Below are 23,341 nucleotides of genomic sequence, written 5' to 3' on the forward strand. Positions count from 1 at the left end.
GATGAATGCATGCTGAGCCCTACATGTCCAACACAGAGCCACAGGATTGAATGCTTTTTTTCTCCTGAATTTCATCTATACTTTGAGTATTCCTTGGGGTGCTCTACCCCCCACTTTGTGTCATTTATCTGTTGCAAATATGCCGGTTGTGTTTTTGATTGTACAGTGGCTCACTTTAGTGATTGCATTGTGTCTCAGAAGAGACTTTGGGCTTGTGAGCAGTATTGGGACTGATAACGACACTGAGGAGTTCGGGAGTTAGAATGAATGTGTTTTGCACCTTAATGCGTCCTGTGCAGGCTAGAGTGTAATGTTCCGGTTTGAAGATGAAATGTGCTCCATAGGCTTCTGTGAACTGTTCAGTCCCGGAGGGCTGTTTGGGAAAGCTGTCAGCCCACGAGTAGGATGCTCGTTAGCAGGGGCAACCATGATGTCCCAGCCATGCTTCCTCTTCATGCTCTACTTCTTTTTGTCTGAGTTTATCAAATGTTACTGGACTGGACATTATTATATATTAATGAAGGTTTTTTTTTGTCTGAATCTGTCAAATGTTAATGGACTACACATCATTAATGTTATCTTGACTGTGTATATTGTATATACTTATTGGATATAATTTTTCTTGTATTGGTTATAAGCTTTTTAAAATTTTAGACAAAAAAGGGGAAATGTGGTAGTATTGTATTCCCCAAATATTGTGCATGCTAATAAACTTATCTGGGGTCAGAGACAGAACAGCTACAATATTAAACATAGAGGATAGGCAGTGGTAGTACATGCCTTTAATCCTAGCATTCCAGAGGCAGAAATCCATCTGTTCAAGGATACAGCCAAGCATGGTGACTCATGCCTTTAATCCCAGGGAGTGATGGCAGAAAGCAGAAAGGTATATAAGGCGTGAGGACCAGAAACTAGAAGCATTTGGCTGGATAAGCCTTTAGGCTTTGAGCAGCAGTTCAGCTGAGACACATTCGGATGAGGACTGAGAGGCTTCCAGTCTGAGGAAACAGGATCAGCTGAGGAACTGGCAAGGTGAGGTGGCTGTGGCTTGTTCTGCTTCTCTGATCTTCCAGCGTTCACCCCAATACCTGGCTCCAGGTTTGTTTTTATTAGTAAGAACTTTCAAGATTCCTGTTACAACTTCATGCCTGAGGATCCAGTGTAGCCAGTCAATATCTGGCTCCTTCTCCAATCCATCTGAAGCATGATAGAATGTATGCCTTCAAACTAATTCAGAAGAAAGCACTTCTTCATTAAGTTGTTTCCTCTCAGGGATTTTTTGTCACAGCAATAAAATAGTAACTAATGTAAAGTATAATATGATAGAGACTGAAAAAAAAATAGTCTTTAGAAACACAGGCAAAGCACTGTCAGGAAAGGAAAAAAATATCTAGTGTTTAACAATTTAAAGAAACACCTTGGCATACTGGTGTATGTCTTTAATCCCAGTACTCAGAAGGCAGAAATCTCTCTGAGTTCACGATGTGCCAGAGCTACATGAGTTCCAGGCAAGCCAGGGCCAAATAATGAGACCCTGTTTTGTTTTGATTTGTTTTTTAAATGACTTTGCAAACAAGTATGCCATTCCTCTTCTTTTTCTTGCTTTTGGGTAGGTACTAAGCATTGTGCTATTTCATCATGCAGGCCTATGTTTGGTTTATGTAACCTGAATAGATATACAGGTGTTAAATCATACACGAATAGAAATTAATGTTGCAAAATGAGCCACTTCTGAAGATAAAGTTGTATCAACCAAAATAAGACAACTAGAATGAAGATAAGCAAAGATGACTTGGTGAGTTGTGGAGTTATCATGTACAGAATGTGCAATTCGAATGATTTCTTCTGACGTTTTGGTGCTGTGAACCTGAGAGATGGGGCATGCTTGGAAGGGAATAGAGTAATGACAGATTCTCACTTTGATGAATCTCCCTTTGGGGACAATGACAGAATCCAGACTTTAGATCATCAGTTCTAGGATTTTATGTTTGCTTTTTGAGTGAAATATGTTTCTGCTCAACCAACAGTACTATGAGAAGTCATATCAAACCATCTACACTAGATTAATTTGATGACAATTTGTGATATTTCAGAACCAAATGAAGGGTAGATATTGGCTTCTGGCCATGTTTCGAGGGACCAAGAATGTTTCAAGGGGCTGAATTTTAAAGTGGTTTCCTATTTGAATCAAGATACAAATACTCTGCATATAGAACAGGTCCACACTTCTACTTGTATATACTTAGATACTAGTCCTAGATAGAGAAGGATGTTGTGTTCAACATATTAATAAAATAATATCAAATGAAAAGAATGGGAACTGCAAATCTAGTGATTATTTAAAGTGAGTCATAGGAAGCAGTATATAGTTAGCTAGCATTCATTTTGATTCATGTTGAAGAAACTTGAATGATTTTACTTATATTCAAACCAGTTGGTCATTTTAGCTTCTTAGACTTTGGGAAGCAGAAGGCTGTACTAGAATTGTGATAACCAACTTTGCCTCATTCATCTCCATAATTATCAGCATCAAATTTATGTCATTATAATGTTGTGTTTTCAGGAACTGTTAGTATTTTTATGAAAACAATGTGAGTTTTAATATATCTGAATTTGGACAATTACTCAGGAAAATGCCAACATGGATTAAAATGTTATGTGAAAGCCATATGATATGTCAGAAAAAAAAAACATTACAGTATTTGTTTTGTAATAACGTGATGAAAGGCAACATAACAATTGCCCATGATAATTTGGAAACTGAGTATTTCATAGAGTGTGCTCTAACTGTATATGTGGCATTCCAGTTCAGTAGTCATCCTTGGTGACAGAGCACCGTATATTTCCTGTGATGCCATTCCCATCACATCTTTGTGCTCATTAAACTGCAGGACAAAGATAATACCATGAAAACATTTGGTGTATAATAAGATGGACTCCCTGGAGTGTTTGAGGAATATATGTCTTCAGACTGTTTCCATCAGCTTGCACAGAAGCAGTAAACTCACGGGCTTCTGGCTTTGTCCTGTGTTCAGGGGCACGATTCTCTGCACCACTCAGCACATCTAAGTGATCTTGGTGCCTTTGCTCACCACATTTTGTTTGATAGACTCATCATCTGCTTCTGAAAACCATACCCAAAAGTTTAGTTAAGACTTTGCCCTGAGCTGGGCAGTTGTGGTACACACCTTTGACCCCAGCACTTGGGAGGCAGAGGCAGGTGGATCACTGTGAGTTCAAGGCCAGGCTGGTCTACAGAGACAGTTCCAGGACAGCCAGGATGGTTACACAAACCCTGTCTTGAAAAACAAAAAAAAAAAATAAAGAACAAAAGCCCTTGCCCTGATTTTTTTTTTTTACTCATTATTTCTGTCATTTTGCTTTCCTAACCTGAGAACAGTGAAGATGCCAAGCATACACACCTGATGACCAAATCTAAGTGGTTTATATTTCCAGGTTAACCACTAGAACTCCATTCCCTAGTAGATATTTGTGAAATCCTGGTTTACTTTCTTCTTTCTATGTAACTAATCATATACCTTTTTTTTTTCTTTTTCTTTTTCTAGTATTTCAAAAGGAATCCCCTACTCAGTTCAAGGTAACATTTTTTAGATTGTTGCTACTGTGATTAACTTCAGGATCCATAGAATAAAGATTGATCATTACATTTCTTGTCAATAACCTTACAGCCCGTTATTGAAATGGAATATTCACATCTAAACCCAGCAATAGAAAAGATGACTGGAAGAACATGTCAGCCAGGTAATTTGTGTCGACAATCACCAAAAAAGAAGTTTAAGATATGTAAAACATTTACCATGTGTTCATTCCTCATTCTTTGGTCCCTCAAATCTCAGACAAGACTTTAACATTAATAACTCACATGCCCTTGCCAGCAAAATTATTCAAAAGACACAGTTAACACACTACTGAGAAAAAGTACATGAAATTTAAACTTTGTCTTAGTGAGTTCAACATGTGTGTCTCTGCACCCTACAGTTCACACTTGGGAAGCTCTGTACCTTTTAGGGATTCACACTGGCTGGTTATTAAAGAGAGAGCCTTTCCCAAAGTTTGTAAATAGTCATTAGAAAAGTGGATACCATTGAGCATGCCCATATTTCCTGAGATGTGTACTTTTCTTTTCTCTGCTCTTTTCTGCAAGCTATATTTTTAGTTTCAGCATTATGAACAAGAACATGCAATGTCTATGTTTAATGAATGGTTGTTAAATCTCAGACTGCCTTGGAATTCTCCAATAGCTCCTTCCACTGGAGAAGGGTGACATCCTAAACAAATGACCTAAGCATGTTATGTAGGGCAGAACCCGTGAGACAGGGAACTGAGCACATTTGGTGAGGTTTAGCACATTGTGTAAGTGGGCCTGTTACCTAATTTCACATGCTTTTTCAACTGATTCGCAGTGTGTAGTTTTTCAGGGTTCCAGGTTTATACACTGGTACCCTTAGTAACATTTCATTTTACAATGCCAATTTGATTGCTGAATACTTCTGGAAACATTCTCTCAATTCAAGCCTGTCCCATCTTATTTTCAACTATTGTCATAATTTTACCCTATGACATATCTGTACATTCTGCTAACATTTCTCTTCCACCACATCATATAGATTACAGTGTGGTCACCAGGCACTTTAAACTATTAATCTCTAAGTACTTATAAGTTTTATTTATAATTCTTTAGCAACTTGAATTTGGCCTAACTCTTAGACTTTAATTGTTCATCTGTTTTATGGTTTTTGTAATCTCAAACTGGTATCGACTCTCCTCTCTAACTGACATATTTTAAAATGACCTGTCTTTCCATCTGTGTCTGATCTCTTTCTTGTTTTTCCATTTTTCCACCCTTCTATACATCTAACCTAAGTTGTTATGCTGGATTGTTATGTCTCAATCCAGACTTACTTGGTGGAAATCTTCTTATTGGCTGGATATAAACCTGGTCTCTAGCATGTAGGTGGATTTTAATAAATAATTCCAAGTGAAATTTGACTATTTTTAATACAAAGATAGTTTGAGAGCCTCAGTGTATAATCCATTAGCTACAGTGTGAAATAATTAGTTAAAATATTAATATTCAAAAGGAATACTGATAAAGGAATCCAAATAGAGATGCCTATACTCCTAGAAAAACACAGTCAATAATGGAGACTCCCCTAGTTGACGGAGCCTTCACAAGGAAAATAAGGATGCCAGGAAAGAGAACAAAATATTTTTTAGATATATTTGTGTTTACAGATGATGGTTGAAATTAACAGTAGTTATGAGATTGTACACTGTGAATGTGAACACTTCAGTGATTTTTTTTAAATTTTTCAGCAAATAAAACATTTATTTTATAAAGAAACATTTATATTATGTTCATTTTATATTTTTATTTTTTATAAACATTTATTTATAAAACAAAAACTAAAAATTGTGAAAGCTAGACAGGTTTTTCAAACTAAAGTTCAACAAAGAAAGCTGAGAGCTACCATGAATCTATTGAATTTAATTGTTGTCTATGGAACTTTGCATCCAACAGATACATAATATGTATTCAGCAGCCAAAAGAGCCTTCTCTAAAATTATCACAATGTAGTCCATGAGGCAAGTTGTAACAAACACAAATAACTAATGTAATTCCTCATATTGTATCAGATAATAGTGAGATAAAACTAGAAAGTAATAGAAAGAGAAACCACAGAAAATAAATGAGTATTTGGAGACTCAAGAATGCATTTTGGAATGAATAAGGCCATTAAAGAAATCAGAGAGGAAATTAAAACATTCCTAGAAATCGAACAGAAAGTAGAGCACAATTTGTTAGAACCCCTGGGATATGGCTAAGGCAGCTCGAAGAGGAAAGTTTATAGCTCTATAAGCTTACATTAAACACTTAGAGATATCAATTAAATGGCCTAGTGATCTGCCTTAAGGTACCAGAAAAATAAGAACAAGCCATATCTAACTGCATTGATTGCAGGAAACAATACAGAGTGGGGCATAAAGTAATGAAATAGAAACTAAGAAGAAAAACACATAGACTCAATCAAAGAGTTGGTTTTTAGGAAATCTAAACAGGAATACAAATTCCCAAGTCAAACCACACAAAGGAAAGAAAAATCACAAGTTCACAGAAGTAGAGACGAAAAGGTAGATTTTGCAGAAAAGTTTCAAAGAATCACTGTGAATTTAGAATTAAAAATATCAGAAATGGGGCTGTAGAGATGGCTCAGTGGTTAAGAGCAGTGGCTGCTCTTCCAGAGGACCCAGGTTTGATTCCCAGAACCCACAGGGCAGCTCACAACTGTCTGTAACTCCAGAGGATACATATAAAATAAAGTAAAATTATTTTAAAAAATATTAGAAACCTAGAAGCAAAGTATACATTCCTAAACACATATGCCCTACCTAACTTAAATCAGGATGAGATAAACAATATATATATAAAACACATTTGACTCAATGAAACCAAAACACTCAAACTATCTCCAGAGAGAAAAGCTCAGTTGTATGGATTCAGGGCCAAATTTTAGCAAATTTTTAAGGATGAGACAGTATTCTTCGAACAGCTCCACAAAAGGTAGATTGTATTTTGATGTAACTTCTTATGGTCTTAGAGGGAAAATAGGAAGTTTTATTCATTTCTAGCTTTCTTAAGATAGAAGCCTAATAACAGAATTAGGTCTCGAGAAACAAAAGAAACTTTGAATCAGCTACCATGAAGAGAGTACTAGGAATGAATAGAAACATAATAACTTATGTAGCTAGAGTTTTCCTGCCTTGCCCACAGTCAGGACAAATCTTTGTCACCCACCAGTCCACAGCTGCTCAGACCAACAAGTAAACACAGAGACTTATATTACATACAAACTGTATGGCCGTGCAGGCTTCTTGCTAACTGTTCTTATAGCTTAAATTAATCATTTCATAAATCTATACTTGCACTGCTGGTGCTTACTGCGTCTTTACATGCTGCTGGTCATGCGGCAGCTGGCAGTGTCTCTCTGCTCAGCTTCACTTCCAGAATTCTCCTCTCTCTTGTCCACCTACTTCTGCTGCACTGGCCAATCAGTGTTTTATTTATTGACAATCAGAGCAATTTGAATATAGACCATCCACAGCAAACTTATTAGTTATTACACTTATTTCAGTGGTGTTTTAAAAAATTGTACCTGACTTCTTTATGTGGGCATTTAGTGCTATGAATTTCCCAGCTAAAGAGGCCCACAGAAATCCACAAAGATACCCCCAGCAAAGACTGCTGACAATGGTCGAGAGACAGCCGGGACTGACCTACTCTGGTGATGGGATGGCCAAACACCCTAATAGTTGTGCCATAAACCCCATCCAAGGACTGAGGAATCTGGATGCAGACATCCATGGCTAAGCCCCTGGTGGAGCGCTGGGAGTCTAATTAGTGAGAAAGAGGAGGGTTTATATGAGCGAGAATTGTTGAAACCAAGGTTGGATAAAGCACAAGGACAAATAACCAAATGAATGGAAATACATGAACTATGAACCAAAGGCTGAGGGGCCCCCAACTGGATCAGGCCCTCTGAATAGGTGAGACAGTTGATTGGCTTGATCTGTTTGGGAGGCATCTAGGCAGTGGTACCAGGTCCTGGGCTCGTTGCATGAGTTAGCTGTTTGAAACCTGGGACTTATGCAGGGATGCTTGGCTCAGTCTGGGAGGAGGGGACTGGACCTGCCTGGACTGAGTCTATCAGGTTGATCTCAGTCCTCGGGGGAGACCTTGATCTGGAGGAGGTGGGAATGGTGGGTGTGCTGGGGGGAAGGGAAGGGGGGCAGGAAGGGAGAGAACAAGAGAATCTGTGGCTATTATGTAGAACTGAATAGTATTGTAAAATAAATACATAAAAAAAAATTGTACCTGAGTGCTTCTTCTTCTGTGTTAAGTGTATTAATTTTTAAGTGAATACATGAAATTCTTCAATTCTCTGAACCTGGTGCATTCTCCTGTCTGTCCCGAGGGATATATTTAAGTCTTATGTGATCTCAAGTAGCTCATGAAATGCTAAAGCTTCAGCTAAAGATTTAGAGTACTTGAAAGTGTTTTTTAGGAAAATAAATCTTAAATTTTTAATTTAACTGTATCTAAACTTTTCTCTGTATCTCTGTGTAATACTTTGTCAGTATGACTTATTGCATTACAGTCATAATTGGTTAAATGTATTTCTCACCAGCTCCAAACACAGAAATGGCATCTACAGAAGAGCTTAGGAGGAGCGCTAAGAAGGAAAAACTTCCGTCTTTGGTATGGAAAATTTCAATGGAAGATGTTCATCTAATACTGTTTTATTGTCTAACTAGAAATCATAAGACAATAAAACTATATGTGCAATTTTCTTATAAAATAATTGATCACAGTTATTTAATTTTGAAAATATCTTTACCTTTATAATTGGTTCATTTGTGATTTAATATCACACTATATATTTTAATTAGCATTTCTATGACAATAGTAAGGTATTGTTGGTGTCTTACTATCATCATACAAAGTGAGAAATGCATTTTTACTAATTTTTGTGACAGTGATACTAGACGTCCATGAGTCTTTCTACGTGGTTAATGAAATGGCTGTTAATGCTGCATTAAATTGTGAGTCCTTTGGCTGTAGATGAGAGTTTAACATATATGATGTGGTGATTTTAATTTGACAATCCACAAATGAATTTTGGCATAATGGGGGTATTATTTGTGGTCTCTGTGTGTACAATGTATATTTTCATTTTTATACTAGTAATAAATAATCTTTTTTAAAAAAGATTTATTTATTTATTATGTATACAGTATTCTGCTTGCATGTATCCCTTTGGGCCAGAAGAGGGCACCAGATCTCATAACAGATGGTTGTGAGCCACCATATGGTTGCTGGGAATTGAACTCAGGACCTCTGGAAGAACAGCCAGTGCTCTTAACCTCTGAGCCATCTTTCCAGCCCCAGTAATAAGTAATCTTAAATGTATCTTTTTGATATGTTTTTGACAACTACTCATATCCATGGTAGCATTCATGTTGACTTACACTGTCAATGGCCAAATGAAGAAAAAAGTAAGAATGCAATGAGGGCGCATGCCTAAAGCTTTCTACTGAAAATGTGGATTCCTCTTATCTCACCGTTGTGCAATGTAGAACTCTGATCTTCCTAGAATAGAGAAGGATATTCGACTCATTTTTAATATTAATTTTTCAGATTGTCTCTGCAACTCCTTCAACAAAAGAGAACCAAGGACCCTTAGCTGAAACTGTGGATCAAAGAAGAGAAGACTATACTAGTCTAGAAATGAATGGTAAAAATCTTTATTTTATGTGTACCCTTTGAAGGAATAGTTACATAAATCAAAACAATATCAGTGGGTAGAGATACTATATTTGTGTATATCTGTCATACAGTAGATTAAGAGGCCATTAAGAATAATAACTGCAAATGTGAAATGGAATGTACCACTGAAGCAGTCCAATTGCTCAGTAAGTTACAAGGTCATGGTATTGGAAGAGTAGTAAAACCTCACAGAGTGTAGGGGACACAGGGGATTTAAGAATGAGGAAATTATCAAGTACCAGAAAACGGGAAGAAGTATATATTTGATTCTATTAAAATAATGAAATTCTTTAGAAAATGAAGATAGGGTACTATAAGATTCAGAAAAGATAATTGATCTTCCAGTAGGTAACGTTGTCAAGAAATTAAGTGCATGTTTCCCATTGTCTTTTCTTCTTTCCTTCAAGGAAGATATTAAGAATTGTAATATCCCATCCTGTTGACCAGTGTTTGATTTTCTTGTGATATGTAGAAACACGAATAATCGAATAATCAATTGTATATGAACATTAATTAATGTCTAACAGGGATTATTTCTCAGAAGAGTCTCATATAGGTCAAAATAAGGGAACCAGGAAAGAGAAAGCCACAGGGCAAGTAGTCAAGTAAACCATGGACACACAAAAAAATTCACTTAGAAATATATTATTTTTCCTGCCCCTTAATGTTTTGAATATGATGAAGAAGACTGTGGTGATATTGTGTTCCCCAATATATCGTGCACCCTAATAAATTTATCTGGGATCAGAGAACAGAACAACCACTAGACAGACATAGAAGCCAGAAAATGGTGGCACTCACACCTTTAATCCTAGCCTTCTGGAGGCAGAGATCTGTCTGGATCTCTGTGAGTTCCACACTGGAAACAGCTAGGCGTGGTAACAAGAGCCTTTAATCCCAGGAAGTGATGGCAGGAAGCAGAAAGGTATTTAAGGCATGAGGACAAGGAGCTAGAGCCTGGTTAAGCTTTTAGGCTTTTGAGCAGCAGTTCAGCTGCGATCCATTCTGATAAGAACTCAGAGGCTTCCAGTTTGAGGAAACAGGATCAGCTGAGGAATTGGCAAGGTGAGGTGGCTGTGGCTTGTTCTGCTTCTCTGATCTTTCAGATCTAATAATGGGCATCAGGTTTGTTTGTATTAATAAGAACTTTTAAATAAAATCAAGAACATTTTAAATAAATAAAATCAAGAACATTAGGTTTAAGGAGAAAGACCAGATTCAAAGAAAGTTAAATTGGGATAGCATTGGCCATAGAGACTCAAATTTGATATCATATGAAGAGGATCATGATAGAATTCTCATTATGATTTACCAGCTCCTGGTTTCTGGATTTGTCCTTTGGTGGTCAAGAGGGTTCTTGTCAACCAACCATATACTATGAAGGGTAGTTATCAGAGATCTATATAAAAGATCTATTGTATAACTTGAAGCACCACAGAACCAAAGGAATAACTATTGATTTGGATATACAGTTTTTCCTAGGGATATTTTAGTTAGAGTTCTTATTGCTGTGAAGAGACACCATGACCATGACAACTCTTATAAAGGAAAAACATTTAATGGGGTGGCTTACATTTTCAGAGCTTTAGTGCATTATCATCATGATGCAACATAGCAGTGTACAGGCAGACATGATGCTGGGAGAGGGAGCTGAGAGTCCTCCATTTGACCTGCAGGCAACAGGAAGTTGTCTGGGACACTGGGCACGGCTTGAGCATATATAAGACCTCAGAGCCCACCCCCACAGTGACACACTTCCTCCAACAAGGCCATACCTCCTAATAGTGCCATTCCCTATGAGTTTAGGGGGGGGGGGCAATTACATTTAAACTATCACAAGGGGGAAGAAAAGCTACAATGAAATGAACAGCAAAAATAATTATTTTAGACTTTGCATACCAATATTCTCTGTTATTAGGTGGTTGTGTATTCTAAATCTATAATTCTTAGATGTAAGTATTCTATTGGGAAGATGTAAGCAATCAATATAATGTGCTCAGATGATGGACAATCATCTAGTCTATTTGTTTCAACATTGCACCCACACACAATGCCCATGCTTTAGCAATGTGCTTTTTATCCCCAGCCCTCCTCACCCTTCATCTGGAGCTCCTTACACGCAAGAAGGGGAGGTTTGAGATAAATTATCTAATCATGTTACAACCACACAGAGATGTGACACAAGAGACTAAGCTTCACATTTGGTGAAGTTGAACACATTACTTATTTTATTCCTCAACTCATTTCATATAGCTTTGTGAGTAATGATTAGAAACTAGCCTTTCTGGATCCCACATGTTATACATTTATTCATTTAGTAAGAATTCAATTTATGCTAATGGGAAATTGACAGTTTTCAGTCCTGAATATTTCTGGAAGCAGTCTTTAATTTCAAGGCAGAATTTTGTTTTTAACTTCTGTCGTAAATGAACTCATCCTCTGATAACTGTGCGTGTGCTGCTACTCTTCCTTCTCCGACCATACACTATGTCTGTGTGTGTATAACCATGTGCAACTTTAACATTTTAGTCTCTAGGGACCTGTTTTATTCTTTCTCTGAGAAGCAGAGTTTTGCCCTAATCTTCCCATGTCCATTCCCTTCCCCACTCACCCACTCTGTGTGCTTTTTAAACCTATCAAGGCCAGTTTATGTTGCCCAGTCATTCTCGAGTGTGTGATTTTTCCACTGGAACATGATCAACTCATCACTGTATTTCAGTTACTTTTACTTAAATGCATCCATTTATCAGCAGAACCGAGGAAAAAGGGACATCAAGAAAGGACAGAGAAAGCATGATGGCCGTGAAAAAGCTCAGTCATTGGTATGGTTAAATATTTTACCTGAAGGTTCTCATTTTATCCTATTTTGTTTTGTTAAACATACTCAGGAAAGTCTATTTTGATTTGAATTCTTTATGATACTATGAACTTTATACATGTTGAATTTCAGGTAACTTTCAGAAAGATATTTGGTACCAGAAAGAAGATGTTATTTAGTTTTAAACATGTGAGGACTCTAAGAATATCCTCAGAATCATACAGAGATGAAATATTTTTGTTTAAGTACTTAATTGTGACCATTTATTAGTGTTTTGTGTGTGCAATGATTTTATTTTTAAATTAGCAAAATAAATAATCTTCAATGTTTCTTTATTAGTTGGCATGTGTTGACAATCACTGTTCTACAAATACATTTCTTCTGAGGTTTTTTTTGTTTTTTGGTTTGGTTTGGTTTTTGTTGTTGTTTGTTTGTTTTGGGGTTTTTTGTTTTGTTTCGGTTTTTTTTGTTTGTTTGTTTTTTGGTTTTTTGAGACAGGGTTTCTCTGTGTAGTTTTGGTGCCTGTCCTGGGTCTCCCTCTGTAAACCAGGCTGCCCTTAAACTCAGAGGGATCCTCCTGGCTCTGCCTCCCGAGCGTTGGGTGGTGGCATGTGGGACCACCACCTGGCTTCTTACTTTCTACATTTGTTGTTTTTAAATAAGTGATCATATGAAGGCAAACATAAGATTTTATTTTGATAATGTTCATGAGGTTCTCTTTAAATGGCATGGGATCCAGTGCTTCCCTTAAGAACAAGGCTAGTGTTGTTGAAATGAAGAACTCGAATAGTCTTAGAACTTGTAAGGATATTTCTTACAACTCATTTTATATTAATTTTAACAGATTGCCTCTGAGCATATTCCACAGAAGCAGGATGTGATTACTTTAACTGTCACTGCAGATCAAAGAAGACAAACTAAGCCGACCATGGTAATGACAGGTAAGGTCTATATTTTATAAATAAATACCCATTGAAGTCATCTTAAGCAAATCACAAGAACCAATACATGTCAGTGGACAATGACGTTTACTTGTAGTATTACATAGTAGGATTGACATTGCATCCATGACTGGCCTCAATAGGCACCCATACAAACATGGCATTCTCTCAGACAGACACACACATGCAGACATACATAAAAATAAAATCTTACAGTTCACATATATGAAATAAAAATAAAATTTTAAAGGATTTTGAAAAGAAATAGAAATAAATACTATCACACCATAACCAAATTTCATTGTTTTTCTGCCTATTCATGAAGTTATTCTACATTATCTCCATATAGCTCATATTATTTTAACTATTTCAATCATAGTGGGGTGTCATTCCAATCAAATACTTTTGAAAGCTAATGGCAAATAAAAATATCTTGTACAAAATTAAATCTTCAACTAAATATTAAGTATAATTGAACCTATACTTTATAAAAATAAAAAGGTGGTGCTTATAACTAGCTTTAATTATTTTATTTCAATAAAATACATTCAAATTACCTGCCATTTAGTAATAATTTATTTTACTTAAATATATACATTTGTCAACAGGTCCGTGCAAAGAAGAGACAACAACAGAAGATGAAAGAAAGTGTTATAGCCATGAAAGTGTTCAGTCCTCAGTACGTAATAATTTAAATCGAAGGATTTAATGCAGTTTTAACACAATAGCATATGAAAATAAAATTACATATCAGATTATCTTGTAGGACAATTGATCATATTTTAATATTTAGTATTAAAATGTTTTGGCTCATTAATATTCTTAAGAGTCTATATGAGTTTGGTGCTAAACATCATCTTTCCATTTCTTGTCAAATTTCTTCCTGAAAATTACCTGAACACCTGACTGTATAAATTCAATAACATGACCAATAGTTAAGATGTAAATAAGTATTTTAAATTTTAATGTCTTATCTTGTCATGGGTGGGTGGGTGTGGAAAAAGCGGGGGAGAGGGAGAAATGAGAGAATACAAATGTGTGCCAGGTGCATATGCACATGAATGCAGAGGTTAGAGGTCCATGTCTGAGTAAGGACTATTCTATTGCTGTACACTGTATTTATTGAGACAAGGTCTCTAACTGAACATGATCTCATCAATTGGCTAGAATGCTCCCAGGACTCAAAAGTAGAAACATACTGCCCTGCTTGACTTATTTATGTGGGTGCTGATTCAAGGCCTCACTCTTTTGGTTTTTCGAGACAGGGTTTCTCTGTGTAGCTTTGTGCCTTTCCTGGAAATCACTTGGTAGCCCAGGCTGGCCTCGAACTCACAGAGATCCGCCTGGCTCTGCCTCCCAAGTGCTGGGATTAAAGGCGTGCGCCACCACCGTCCGGCCTCATTCTTCTTCTATAGATACTTTCCCAACAAAAATATCACTCCAGCTCCTAGCATCTGAAATTGTAAGGAAGACATAGGTGGTACCCTTACAATTGTATTATCGTTAAAGGATGATCATTCCCACGCAGTCAAAAAGATTTCTATTTCCAGATGCCAGTCAGTATTTTCAAACTTAAAAGTTGAATCCTTTCTTTATGATCTCTATGTGACTTTCATGTGTCCATTGATGGAGAAAGTAGATTCATATGGGGTGGTAATTAACACACAGGGAAATTTACTTATTGGGGCATTTTTGGGTGAGCATACAAAAGATAGCTTTCTAACTTACCTTGATTTCAATGATATAAATTGGCAAATATAAAAGTATTGTGTATTGTATTTCATTGACATTATAGTGGACTTGGCATGGACTTCTATTGATGTATTTGGTATACAGATTTCTCATTTTTAAGAAAAATTTAATATATATATGCTATAGACATATTCTAACTTTGCTTGGCATACTCCTGAAGATGATGAAATATTTTGATATTGAATAAACTTCTTCTATTGTGTATCACTCTATGATAGAAATTACACACTGAATATCCTAGGTAAGAGTCTTTGACACAGTGACAAGCTAGAGAAATTGGTCAGCTGCAAACACTTGCAAGTCACATTACATGCTTAATATGAAGAAAACACGGGGTATTAGGACAAAAAAAAATATCAATGTAGTTTGTAGTTCCTCTTATTTAGAAGTGAGAATAAAATTCTGTGATTGGGGAAGATGAACGTACAAGATGTAAGCTGTGTATTAATGAATGAGAACATATCAACCATGCCAGTATCTAGGAGGATGACACACTGAGCAGAGGGAAACAGAGGGTCACAATATTTCATCTGGCTCTTTGGATTCTGGACAGACCTGAAACAAGAATGGGGAGAATCGTGTGCTAGCCACCTTTACACTTGTAAAGAATACGTAAGAAAGGATAAAGTAAAGCCCAGATCATTACAACACTTGATAAAAAATAAACATACATATGCTTCCACTCTTGTTATAGTTTGGAATTCTTTTTTGAAGGTTTTCCTTAACAGATCTGTACTATATCTAGTATTTTTCATGCTATTATTTTAATATAACCTAATACATGTATTTTTTAACATTTGATCACTTTATTAAAATGTTGTTATTCTAATATTTATCGATATTTAGGACTTTATATATGGGAGTATATGTAAGAGAGATGCATGTGCATTGCTGTATGTGTTCATATGTGTGTGCCACTGCATGCATCTGGGAACAAATAGGATGGCATAGGAGGACCTCAGGAGTCCTGAGTTGTCAAGTTGGCTCCTTCCTTGATACAACGTCTCCTGTTGAGTGCGGATAGAGACTGGTTGTCAACAAACCCCAACAGTTCTCATGTCTCTGCTACACCCAGCACTGGGTTTACATGCATACATGGCCATACCAGAGTTTTGACAGGTCACTGGTATTTCAACATCAGGAGCTGATGTTTGCACAGAAACAAGTCTTTTCCACCAAGGCATCTTCCCAGGCTCTGCATTTATCCCCACATCTTCCTAGGAGCCTCGGAATTTATCCCTGTTTTTAATCTACCAGAAAAATCTAATACAACATTTTCTTTGTTCTTTATCTGGCATAATATTTTAATGATGTATATCTTATTTTCCCTTAAAACAGCTTCACTCATTGAAATCCCTCTAAATGATTACGCCTGTATCACACTACCTTACATTTAAGAATTTACTTAATATTTTACTTGTTAAAAATGTATTTCTCTTTGGTGCACTTCCTTCTTATATTTTTCCTGCCTCCTCTTCTGCAATGTTCCCTGAGCCTTGAAAGGGATTTTATAGTGAGTCACTACCCCACCATTGAAACTTTCGTCTGTCATTGGTTTCTGTATTAGCTATTGTCCACTGAAGTAAGAAGTTTTTTGTGGTTTTTTGTTTTGTCAGTGAAAACTCAGTGTAACTCTACTGTATGGGTATAAGCATGGATATTTAGAAGGCAGTTTAAAACTATGACCGCTTAGCAAATCAGTGGTCGTAGGTTTCCTGTTGCTGGAGGGCTTCTCTCCAGGTTCCCCAAGCCCCGCAGTCCCACAATCCACTTATAAAATAATCACTCAGACGCTTATATCACTTATAAACTGTATGGCCGTGGCAGGCTTCTTGCTAACTGTTCTTTTATCTTACATTAACCCATTTTTATAAATCTATACCTTGCCACGTGACTGGTGGCTTACCGGCGTCTCTACATGCTCTTCTCCTGGCGGTGGCTGCAGTCTCTCTCTCTCAGCCTTCCGCTTCCCAGAATTCTCCTCTCTCCTTGTCCCACCTACCTCCTGCCTGGTCATTGGCCATCAGTGTTTTATTTACATAGAGTGATATCCACAGCACTTCCCCTTTCTTCTTTTTTTAAAAAGGAAGGTTTTAACTTTAACATGGTAAAATTACATATAACAAAACAATTACCGAGCAAGAATTATAGTTACAATATTAAAGAAGATGTCCTATCTATCTTATATTTGTGAGTTTAAGGTTTTATAGCTAACTTATCTTTTATCATAACTGAGGAAATTACGACTATCTAGCCTTCAACCACATCAAAGACCTGAGAAGGAACATAATGGTACCTGAGAAATGGTAGACGGATGCAAGCAACTTCGGGAATCTTGCAAGAGTAGACCAAGACAGCTGGCAGCCTGGACAGTCACCTGATGTTTCTCAGCATTGTTGGTGCATTCAAATTGGCTACAGGCCTAGAGTATCTGACAGACCATTTTTAGAAGCAGGAATTCTGAGAGACCATCTTACCCTGTCTTGGCAGAGTACAGTGGTCGCTTTCCTTGTGTGCCGCTTGTCCAGAAAGGACAGCATTGCATTTGTACTGTCAGCCGTCAAGGCAAGGGCAGTTCTTTGCCCAGTAGGCCATTTTGTGCCAAAAAGACAAACTTCTGAATGGAAATGTCTTAGAAGCCCAACATTCTCTCGGGATCAATTGGTGCAGCCAGGAGCAATTGTGTCTCACATCAACAGAATTCTAAGTTATTTAAATGCCATATTCTCCAGGTCTATGAAGTGTTTGAAGATTACCTATCTATCTGAAATATATCTATGTATACCTAGAAGACTTAACTAACATGGCTACAGATATGATTATCATAGATGACTAATTATTAATCTATTTTTTAATTATCCATTACAATTTTAAATGAGTTATATAAACACAACACCTCAAACAAGAATAGAAATATATACATATATAGAGAGAGTATAACAAAATTAACTTCAAGTTTGTATCAATGAACCAAAATTTATACCAATGTAAAACATTTTAAACAAGTTATTCTTTAAAAGTAAGTTCATTAATCTACCCTTTTATCTTATCATCTCCATATCCTCCTATATATCTATATCATATCCCCTTTTCTTTTTTAGAAAGAGATCACATTTATAATCAACCTGTTTTTAAATAAAAATATTGGTTTTTCTCTGTCCCACACCAGAGGGCTCTTCTGATTTGGGACACAAGAATCCCTTAACCATTTTTTTTTTTTTTAAAGCAATATGTCTGGGTTTAGAGGGGGAGTGAGCCAATTCCACCTCTAAAGCCAGCTTGGTATATTTGGGAATTTGGGCGTAGCATCTCTTACTACTTCCTGCTGGAGGGGGCGCTGTATCTTATGGGGACGCAAAGAAAATTTTAGACCTATGGGGTAGTCCGTGAGGCTGTATTGTGTGAACCAGTTGCCTTGAAACCGATCTGGATGTTGGATCATCTGGGCCATGGTGTCATCGGAGTCCTTTCAGGGGGTCTTGGCTGGTGAAACCTGATGTATCTTAATCTGGAACAAGTCCACAGCCTCTGGCTTTCTGTGGAAACAAAAGCAGAACCTCTTTTCCAAAGTAACATATCCTTATATCCAAATTTTGAAGTCAAGGTACCTTTAAAATATACATTTTGGCATAACTCAACAGCTTTTGTAATCAAATGTTTTTGTTTAGTTATGAATATCAAAGAGAACATAATCCAGATTCTCTGTGTGGTAGCCATCTTTATGTGGCTTATGTTTTATATTACCTTGAGCCTTGAGCCTATTGCTTTAAACTGTACCATTGTAAGCCCGAAACAGCGCTGTGGCTGCTGGCTCCGCCCCTTCAGCTTCCCAACATGGCAGTGGTACGTTTTCTGCCAGCTCTGGGAGTCATCAAGTCTCAGAAATAGTGGGTCTAAGCTTTTATCAAAGCAGCGTGTAGCCCAGAAACCTCTTTTTTTTTTTTTTTTTTTTTAAACACTAGTAAAGACTAAATCTACCACACAGCTTAATTTGCCGCTGGCAGATGCCTCATTTCCGCCATACTGCCAGTCAAACGCACCCGCCAGGAACCCGCCAGTGTCCAAACTTGTGTTTTGTCGCATCTAGCTGCCCGTATGAGACAAGAAGCAGGAACCTGGTTTTGGCTCTGTTTAGAATTGGTTATTAAATATTCTCAGGTTTAAGGTGGAAACTCGAGCCGTTGGGCGCCATTTGTTGCTGGAGGGCTTCTCTCCTGGTTCCCCAAGCCCCGCAGTCCCACAATCCACTTATAAAATAATCACTCAGACGCTTATATCACTTATAAACTGTATGGCCGTGGCAGGCTTCTTGCTAACTGTTCTTTTATCTTATATTAACCCATTTTTATAAATCTATACCTTGCCACGTGGCTGGTGGCTTACCGGCGTCTCTACATGCTCTTCTCCTGGCGGTGGCTGCAGTCTCTCTCTCTCAGCCTTCCGCTTCCCAGAATTCTCCTCTCTCCTTGTCCCACCTACCTCCTGCCTGGTCATTGGCCATCAGTGTTTTATTTACATAGAGTGATATCCACAGCAGTTTCCCCCAAAGACAAATTACCTCTCTAGTTATGGACCCTTGACCAAGCTTATAGACCAAACATGAATACCCTTCTATGGAGTGAGCCACAATCCAATCAGAAAGTGGTTGGTTACTGCTGGAAGTCTAACTTCAAATGGGTCTGATGACCTGGGATGGGTGTGTAAAGCTGGCACAGCAAGAAATTAGAATCACCTGTTTCAAACAAATGACCTCAGATAGCCTCGGTCATTTTTCTTTGTACAGTTCCAATAGTTTGTATGATCAGTTTTATAATCAAATTTATTTCCTTATATTTCTAACAATGGTTACAATAATTGCCAGTTTGTTCCTTTACCTCGTTCCCCTACCATCGCCCAGCTTTCCCACTGGTAACCATTACCTGCTTGATTCATAGCTCTAATGTTAGAAACATAAGCAGTGTTGCAAGAGACCAGGTTTTCTAACTAGGCACACCTACAGGTAGAACAGTGTGCCCAGCTGGCAGCATTTGAGGTTACAGCATCATGCAAAGTGGAAGAGAGTTTCACCTCTAGTAGTTAATGTCTACCTCTAGTCAAACCTAAGTTCTCACAATTGACTCAGCAGCCAAGGCTAAATCAGTTTGTTCTTCATTCTGTACTACTCTATCTCCTATGGAGGATATACCAGGTTTTTTCTTATCATTCTGTAGACTACATAGCTTAAAAGCTTACTCTTAATAGTTGGCACTGCTTATCTTGTTCTCATGTCCCCTTCCTCTCAACTTCCTACAGTATTGGCACAACTGTTAGAAATGAGGGCACTGTGGCTTTCTCTGATTCTGCTCTTCATTCCCTGTTCCTAGACTGTTCCCATTAACTCTTGACATCATCTGCTTATTTGCATTTCTCCTAGACTCTTGCGCTTAGAATCATTCTCTCCAGAACAGTTCTGAAGATTTATAATGTCATGAACTATTATGACTCTTTCAGGCTAGTGACAAGGTGTATTGGAAAAGCAATATCCTGTTCTTGAGTATCCTGAAACTCATGATCACACTTGAAACATCAAAGGCTTTAGGAGCTGAATCAAGTCCACTGTATATTTTTAACAACATCCCCTCTTGCTCACCAAGAGGAGAGTCACCAGGGAGAAGTTTTTCTTATGCAATAGCCATTTCATCCATCGCTCTGAGAAAGTAACACTAGAGGCAGCCAGCAATATGATTTGTATAAGGAAAACAAGGAGAGCAGGTAGCATATATGCTCCTGGGTCGTGCCCAGAATTATGCAGCGACCTACCCATGGGTCTTGCCAAAAATGGGTCAGATTCTTGGGGCCTTGACACAGGGAGAATTTTGTTCATGCTATTCTCAGGCCTTGTCCCCTGAAGAAGTCACATGCCTCCTAGCAATACACTCAGGCAAGACACTCTAAAGTCATGCAATAGAAGAAAGGAAAAAAGCATGGAAGTGTGTTGGGAATAAGATGTACAGTAGAAAAGGGAGGGAGGGAGAAAGGGAGTGAGGGGCAAAAAAAAATACACTTATTCTTTAATGTATGAAACTAACAAAATTTAAAATTTAAAAGATTTTAACATATATATTATATTTCACTGAAGGAAACAATGTATAATTTTATATTCAAAACTGTTGTTGATATATGATGTCTATGAGTATGTTCCTTTCAACCTTTCATGGTTGGTTTATGTAGTACAGCTATATGAAAGTAAACATCAAGCTTTATTTAGACAACCTTGTGAGGCTCTCTACTCAGTATTCTGAGTTTCAATACAACCAACCCTTATTTTCCAGTGTTATTGCTTTGAAACAGGAAATTAAGCTGTCTTTTCCAGTAACACATGAGAGAGCTTTGTTAAGATCTTTCCTGACTCTGATTTCAACAGATCCTCTCTGAGCCTCTTGCACAAAAGAAGGATGTTGTCTATTCACCAAAGATCTCAGATCAGAGAGGAGAAAACGTGGCAAGTGGACATATGACAGGTCAGAACTCTATTTAGTTGAAAGCAATTTGGTCGAGTAATTATTCAGACTAGGAGCAACTGGTATATGCCATGAGCCAACGAAATTATTTATTACACATACAGTGAGTTCAAATAGAACTCAAATGGTAATAAGTCTGATATCAAACTTAGCATAGTCTGCAAATGGGAATGCCACTTTAAATCAATTTCAAAATATTCAGGCGTCTGAGAAATGTTGAGCTGTAATGAAGAGCAGTGAAAACAGGAAAATTAGTAAGAAATGCACCAAGTATGAGGAGTACTAGGAAAAGGAAGCAGAAATTCATGATCCTGTGTGTGAAAACAGTACTAAAAACTTGACCCTCCCAGTTCAGGAACAAAAGAAGTAGGCATGCAACAATAGCTTAAATTTCAAGTACCATAGGGACAATAAAAAATTGATAAAGTTTTAAAGAACTCAAAAGAGATGCTTGTTCTAATAGAATACAATTGACACAATCAGTGATGACTTCCCACAATGTATGAGTCTTAGAGAAGGAAAGGAGTTTGCCAGAAATAGTATTTTCAGATGGAAGGACCACCATAGTCATAAATGAAAGACAGAAAGGAAAAACAGTTTTGATAAATAAAATGCAGGTTGTTTAACTATCAGTGCCGAAATAGAAAATGGCATGTGTGGTGAATTTGAATGTTTCTGTGGTATTTAAAAATGTTGTCTTCATCCATGCATTGGTAGTGTATGCCTTTAATCCCAGCAGACAGAGGCAGGTGGATCTCTGAGTTCAAGGCCAGCCTGGTCTACAGAGTTCCAGGACAGCCAAGGCTACACAGAGAAACCCTGTGTCAAAAAAAAAAAAGAAGAAAGAAAGAAAGAAAGGAAGGAAGGAAGGAAGGAAGGAAGGAAGGAAGGAAGGAAGGAAGAAAGAAAGAAAGAAAGAAAGAAAGAAAGAAAGAAAGAAAGAAAGAAAGAAAGAAAGAAAGAAAAGAAAGGAAAGAAAGAAAAAGAAAGAAAGAAAAAAGTTGTTTCTGAGGGTTTGTCTGTCCAAGTGGAATATTGATGTTTGGTAATTTCCAATATCTGTTAAGAAGTGTGTCCCCAAGAAAGGGGAATAACAGTCAAGTAAAGATTAGGCTTAGTCAATTTCTTTTGAAAATAAAACTTTGATTTTTAATTTTTTACATGTATTTATTCATTCATTCATTTATTATATGTTTTTTTTTGTGGGTGACAGGGGCACATGATTACAACTTGAAGGAGTCAGTTCTACTATATTGGTTGTGGGTATCAAACTCAGATCATTAGTATTGTCAGCAAATACCTTTCCCTACTGAGTCATCTTGCAATTCTGTGTTGTTATAAATACTGTCATTTTATTAAACTTTTCTTTGTACTTTGTTTAAATGTTTGGGTTTTCAGCAGAACCAAACTTATATGTGACATCTGGAGAAGAACAGAACCAGGATGACAGCAGCAATAGCAGTCAGCCATCGGTGAGTAATTTTTCAATTTAAGATTCTCATTTAATATGCTTTGTTTAATAACGTAGCATAGACCAAATGGAATAATATTTTCTACTTCACTGAAGAATCTATAGAGATAATGTTTAATATTCAATTTGAAAAATGCTGTAATATATATAAAAATTACAATACTCATAAAAATTTTAAGAAGTTTTTCTTTTGAAGTGAGGGAAATTTTTGAATTTTTGCATCCTATGTACATGCATCCTTCCATGGTAAAGAAATATCATATTTGGATCTTATTAATTGACATTGTGAAGAATGTAACCGATAGTGACTTAGTTTTGTTTATGCTTTGAGTAATCATTCCTATCAGGTCAAATTGTACAGATTCCTATTAACATTCAGTATCTGCAATGTCAAAAATGTAGTTTTTCCTTCTTGTCAGCAGCTGACTTCAATATTTATACTATAAGAGAGTACTGAGTATAAGATCAACTCAGCTATCGAGGATAAAAAATAAATGACACTTTCCAGAAAGG

At 37.0% G+C, this 23,341-nt stretch overlaps 1 protein-coding gene across 1 annotated transcript in view; it reads left to right on the forward strand.

Annotated features, from left to right (window-relative positions):
- Positions 1 to 9,225: 9,225 nt before the first annotated feature.
- Positions 9,226 to 23,341, forward strand: part of LOC114701822 (ankyrin repeat domain-containing protein 26-like) — a 42,665-nt gene continuing 28,549 nt past the window's right edge. Inside the window, 6 exon segments of the mRNA XM_037204852.1 lie at positions 9,226 to 9,314; positions 12,097 to 12,168; positions 13,009 to 13,105; positions 13,714 to 13,784; positions 21,261 to 21,357; positions 22,756 to 22,829. Of these exon segments, the coding sequence (XP_037060747.1) occupies positions 9,312 to 9,314; positions 12,097 to 12,168; positions 13,009 to 13,105; positions 13,714 to 13,784; positions 21,261 to 21,357; positions 22,756 to 22,829 (414 nt within the window). The 5' untranslated portion in view covers positions 9,226 to 9,311.

The sequence above is a fragment of the Peromyscus leucopus genome, chromosome 4 (genome assembly GCF_004664715.2).
Source record: "Peromyscus leucopus breed LL Stock chromosome 4, UCI_PerLeu_2.1, whole genome shotgun sequence".
Lineage (NCBI taxonomy): Eukaryota > Metazoa > Chordata > Mammalia > Rodentia > Cricetidae > Peromyscus > Peromyscus leucopus.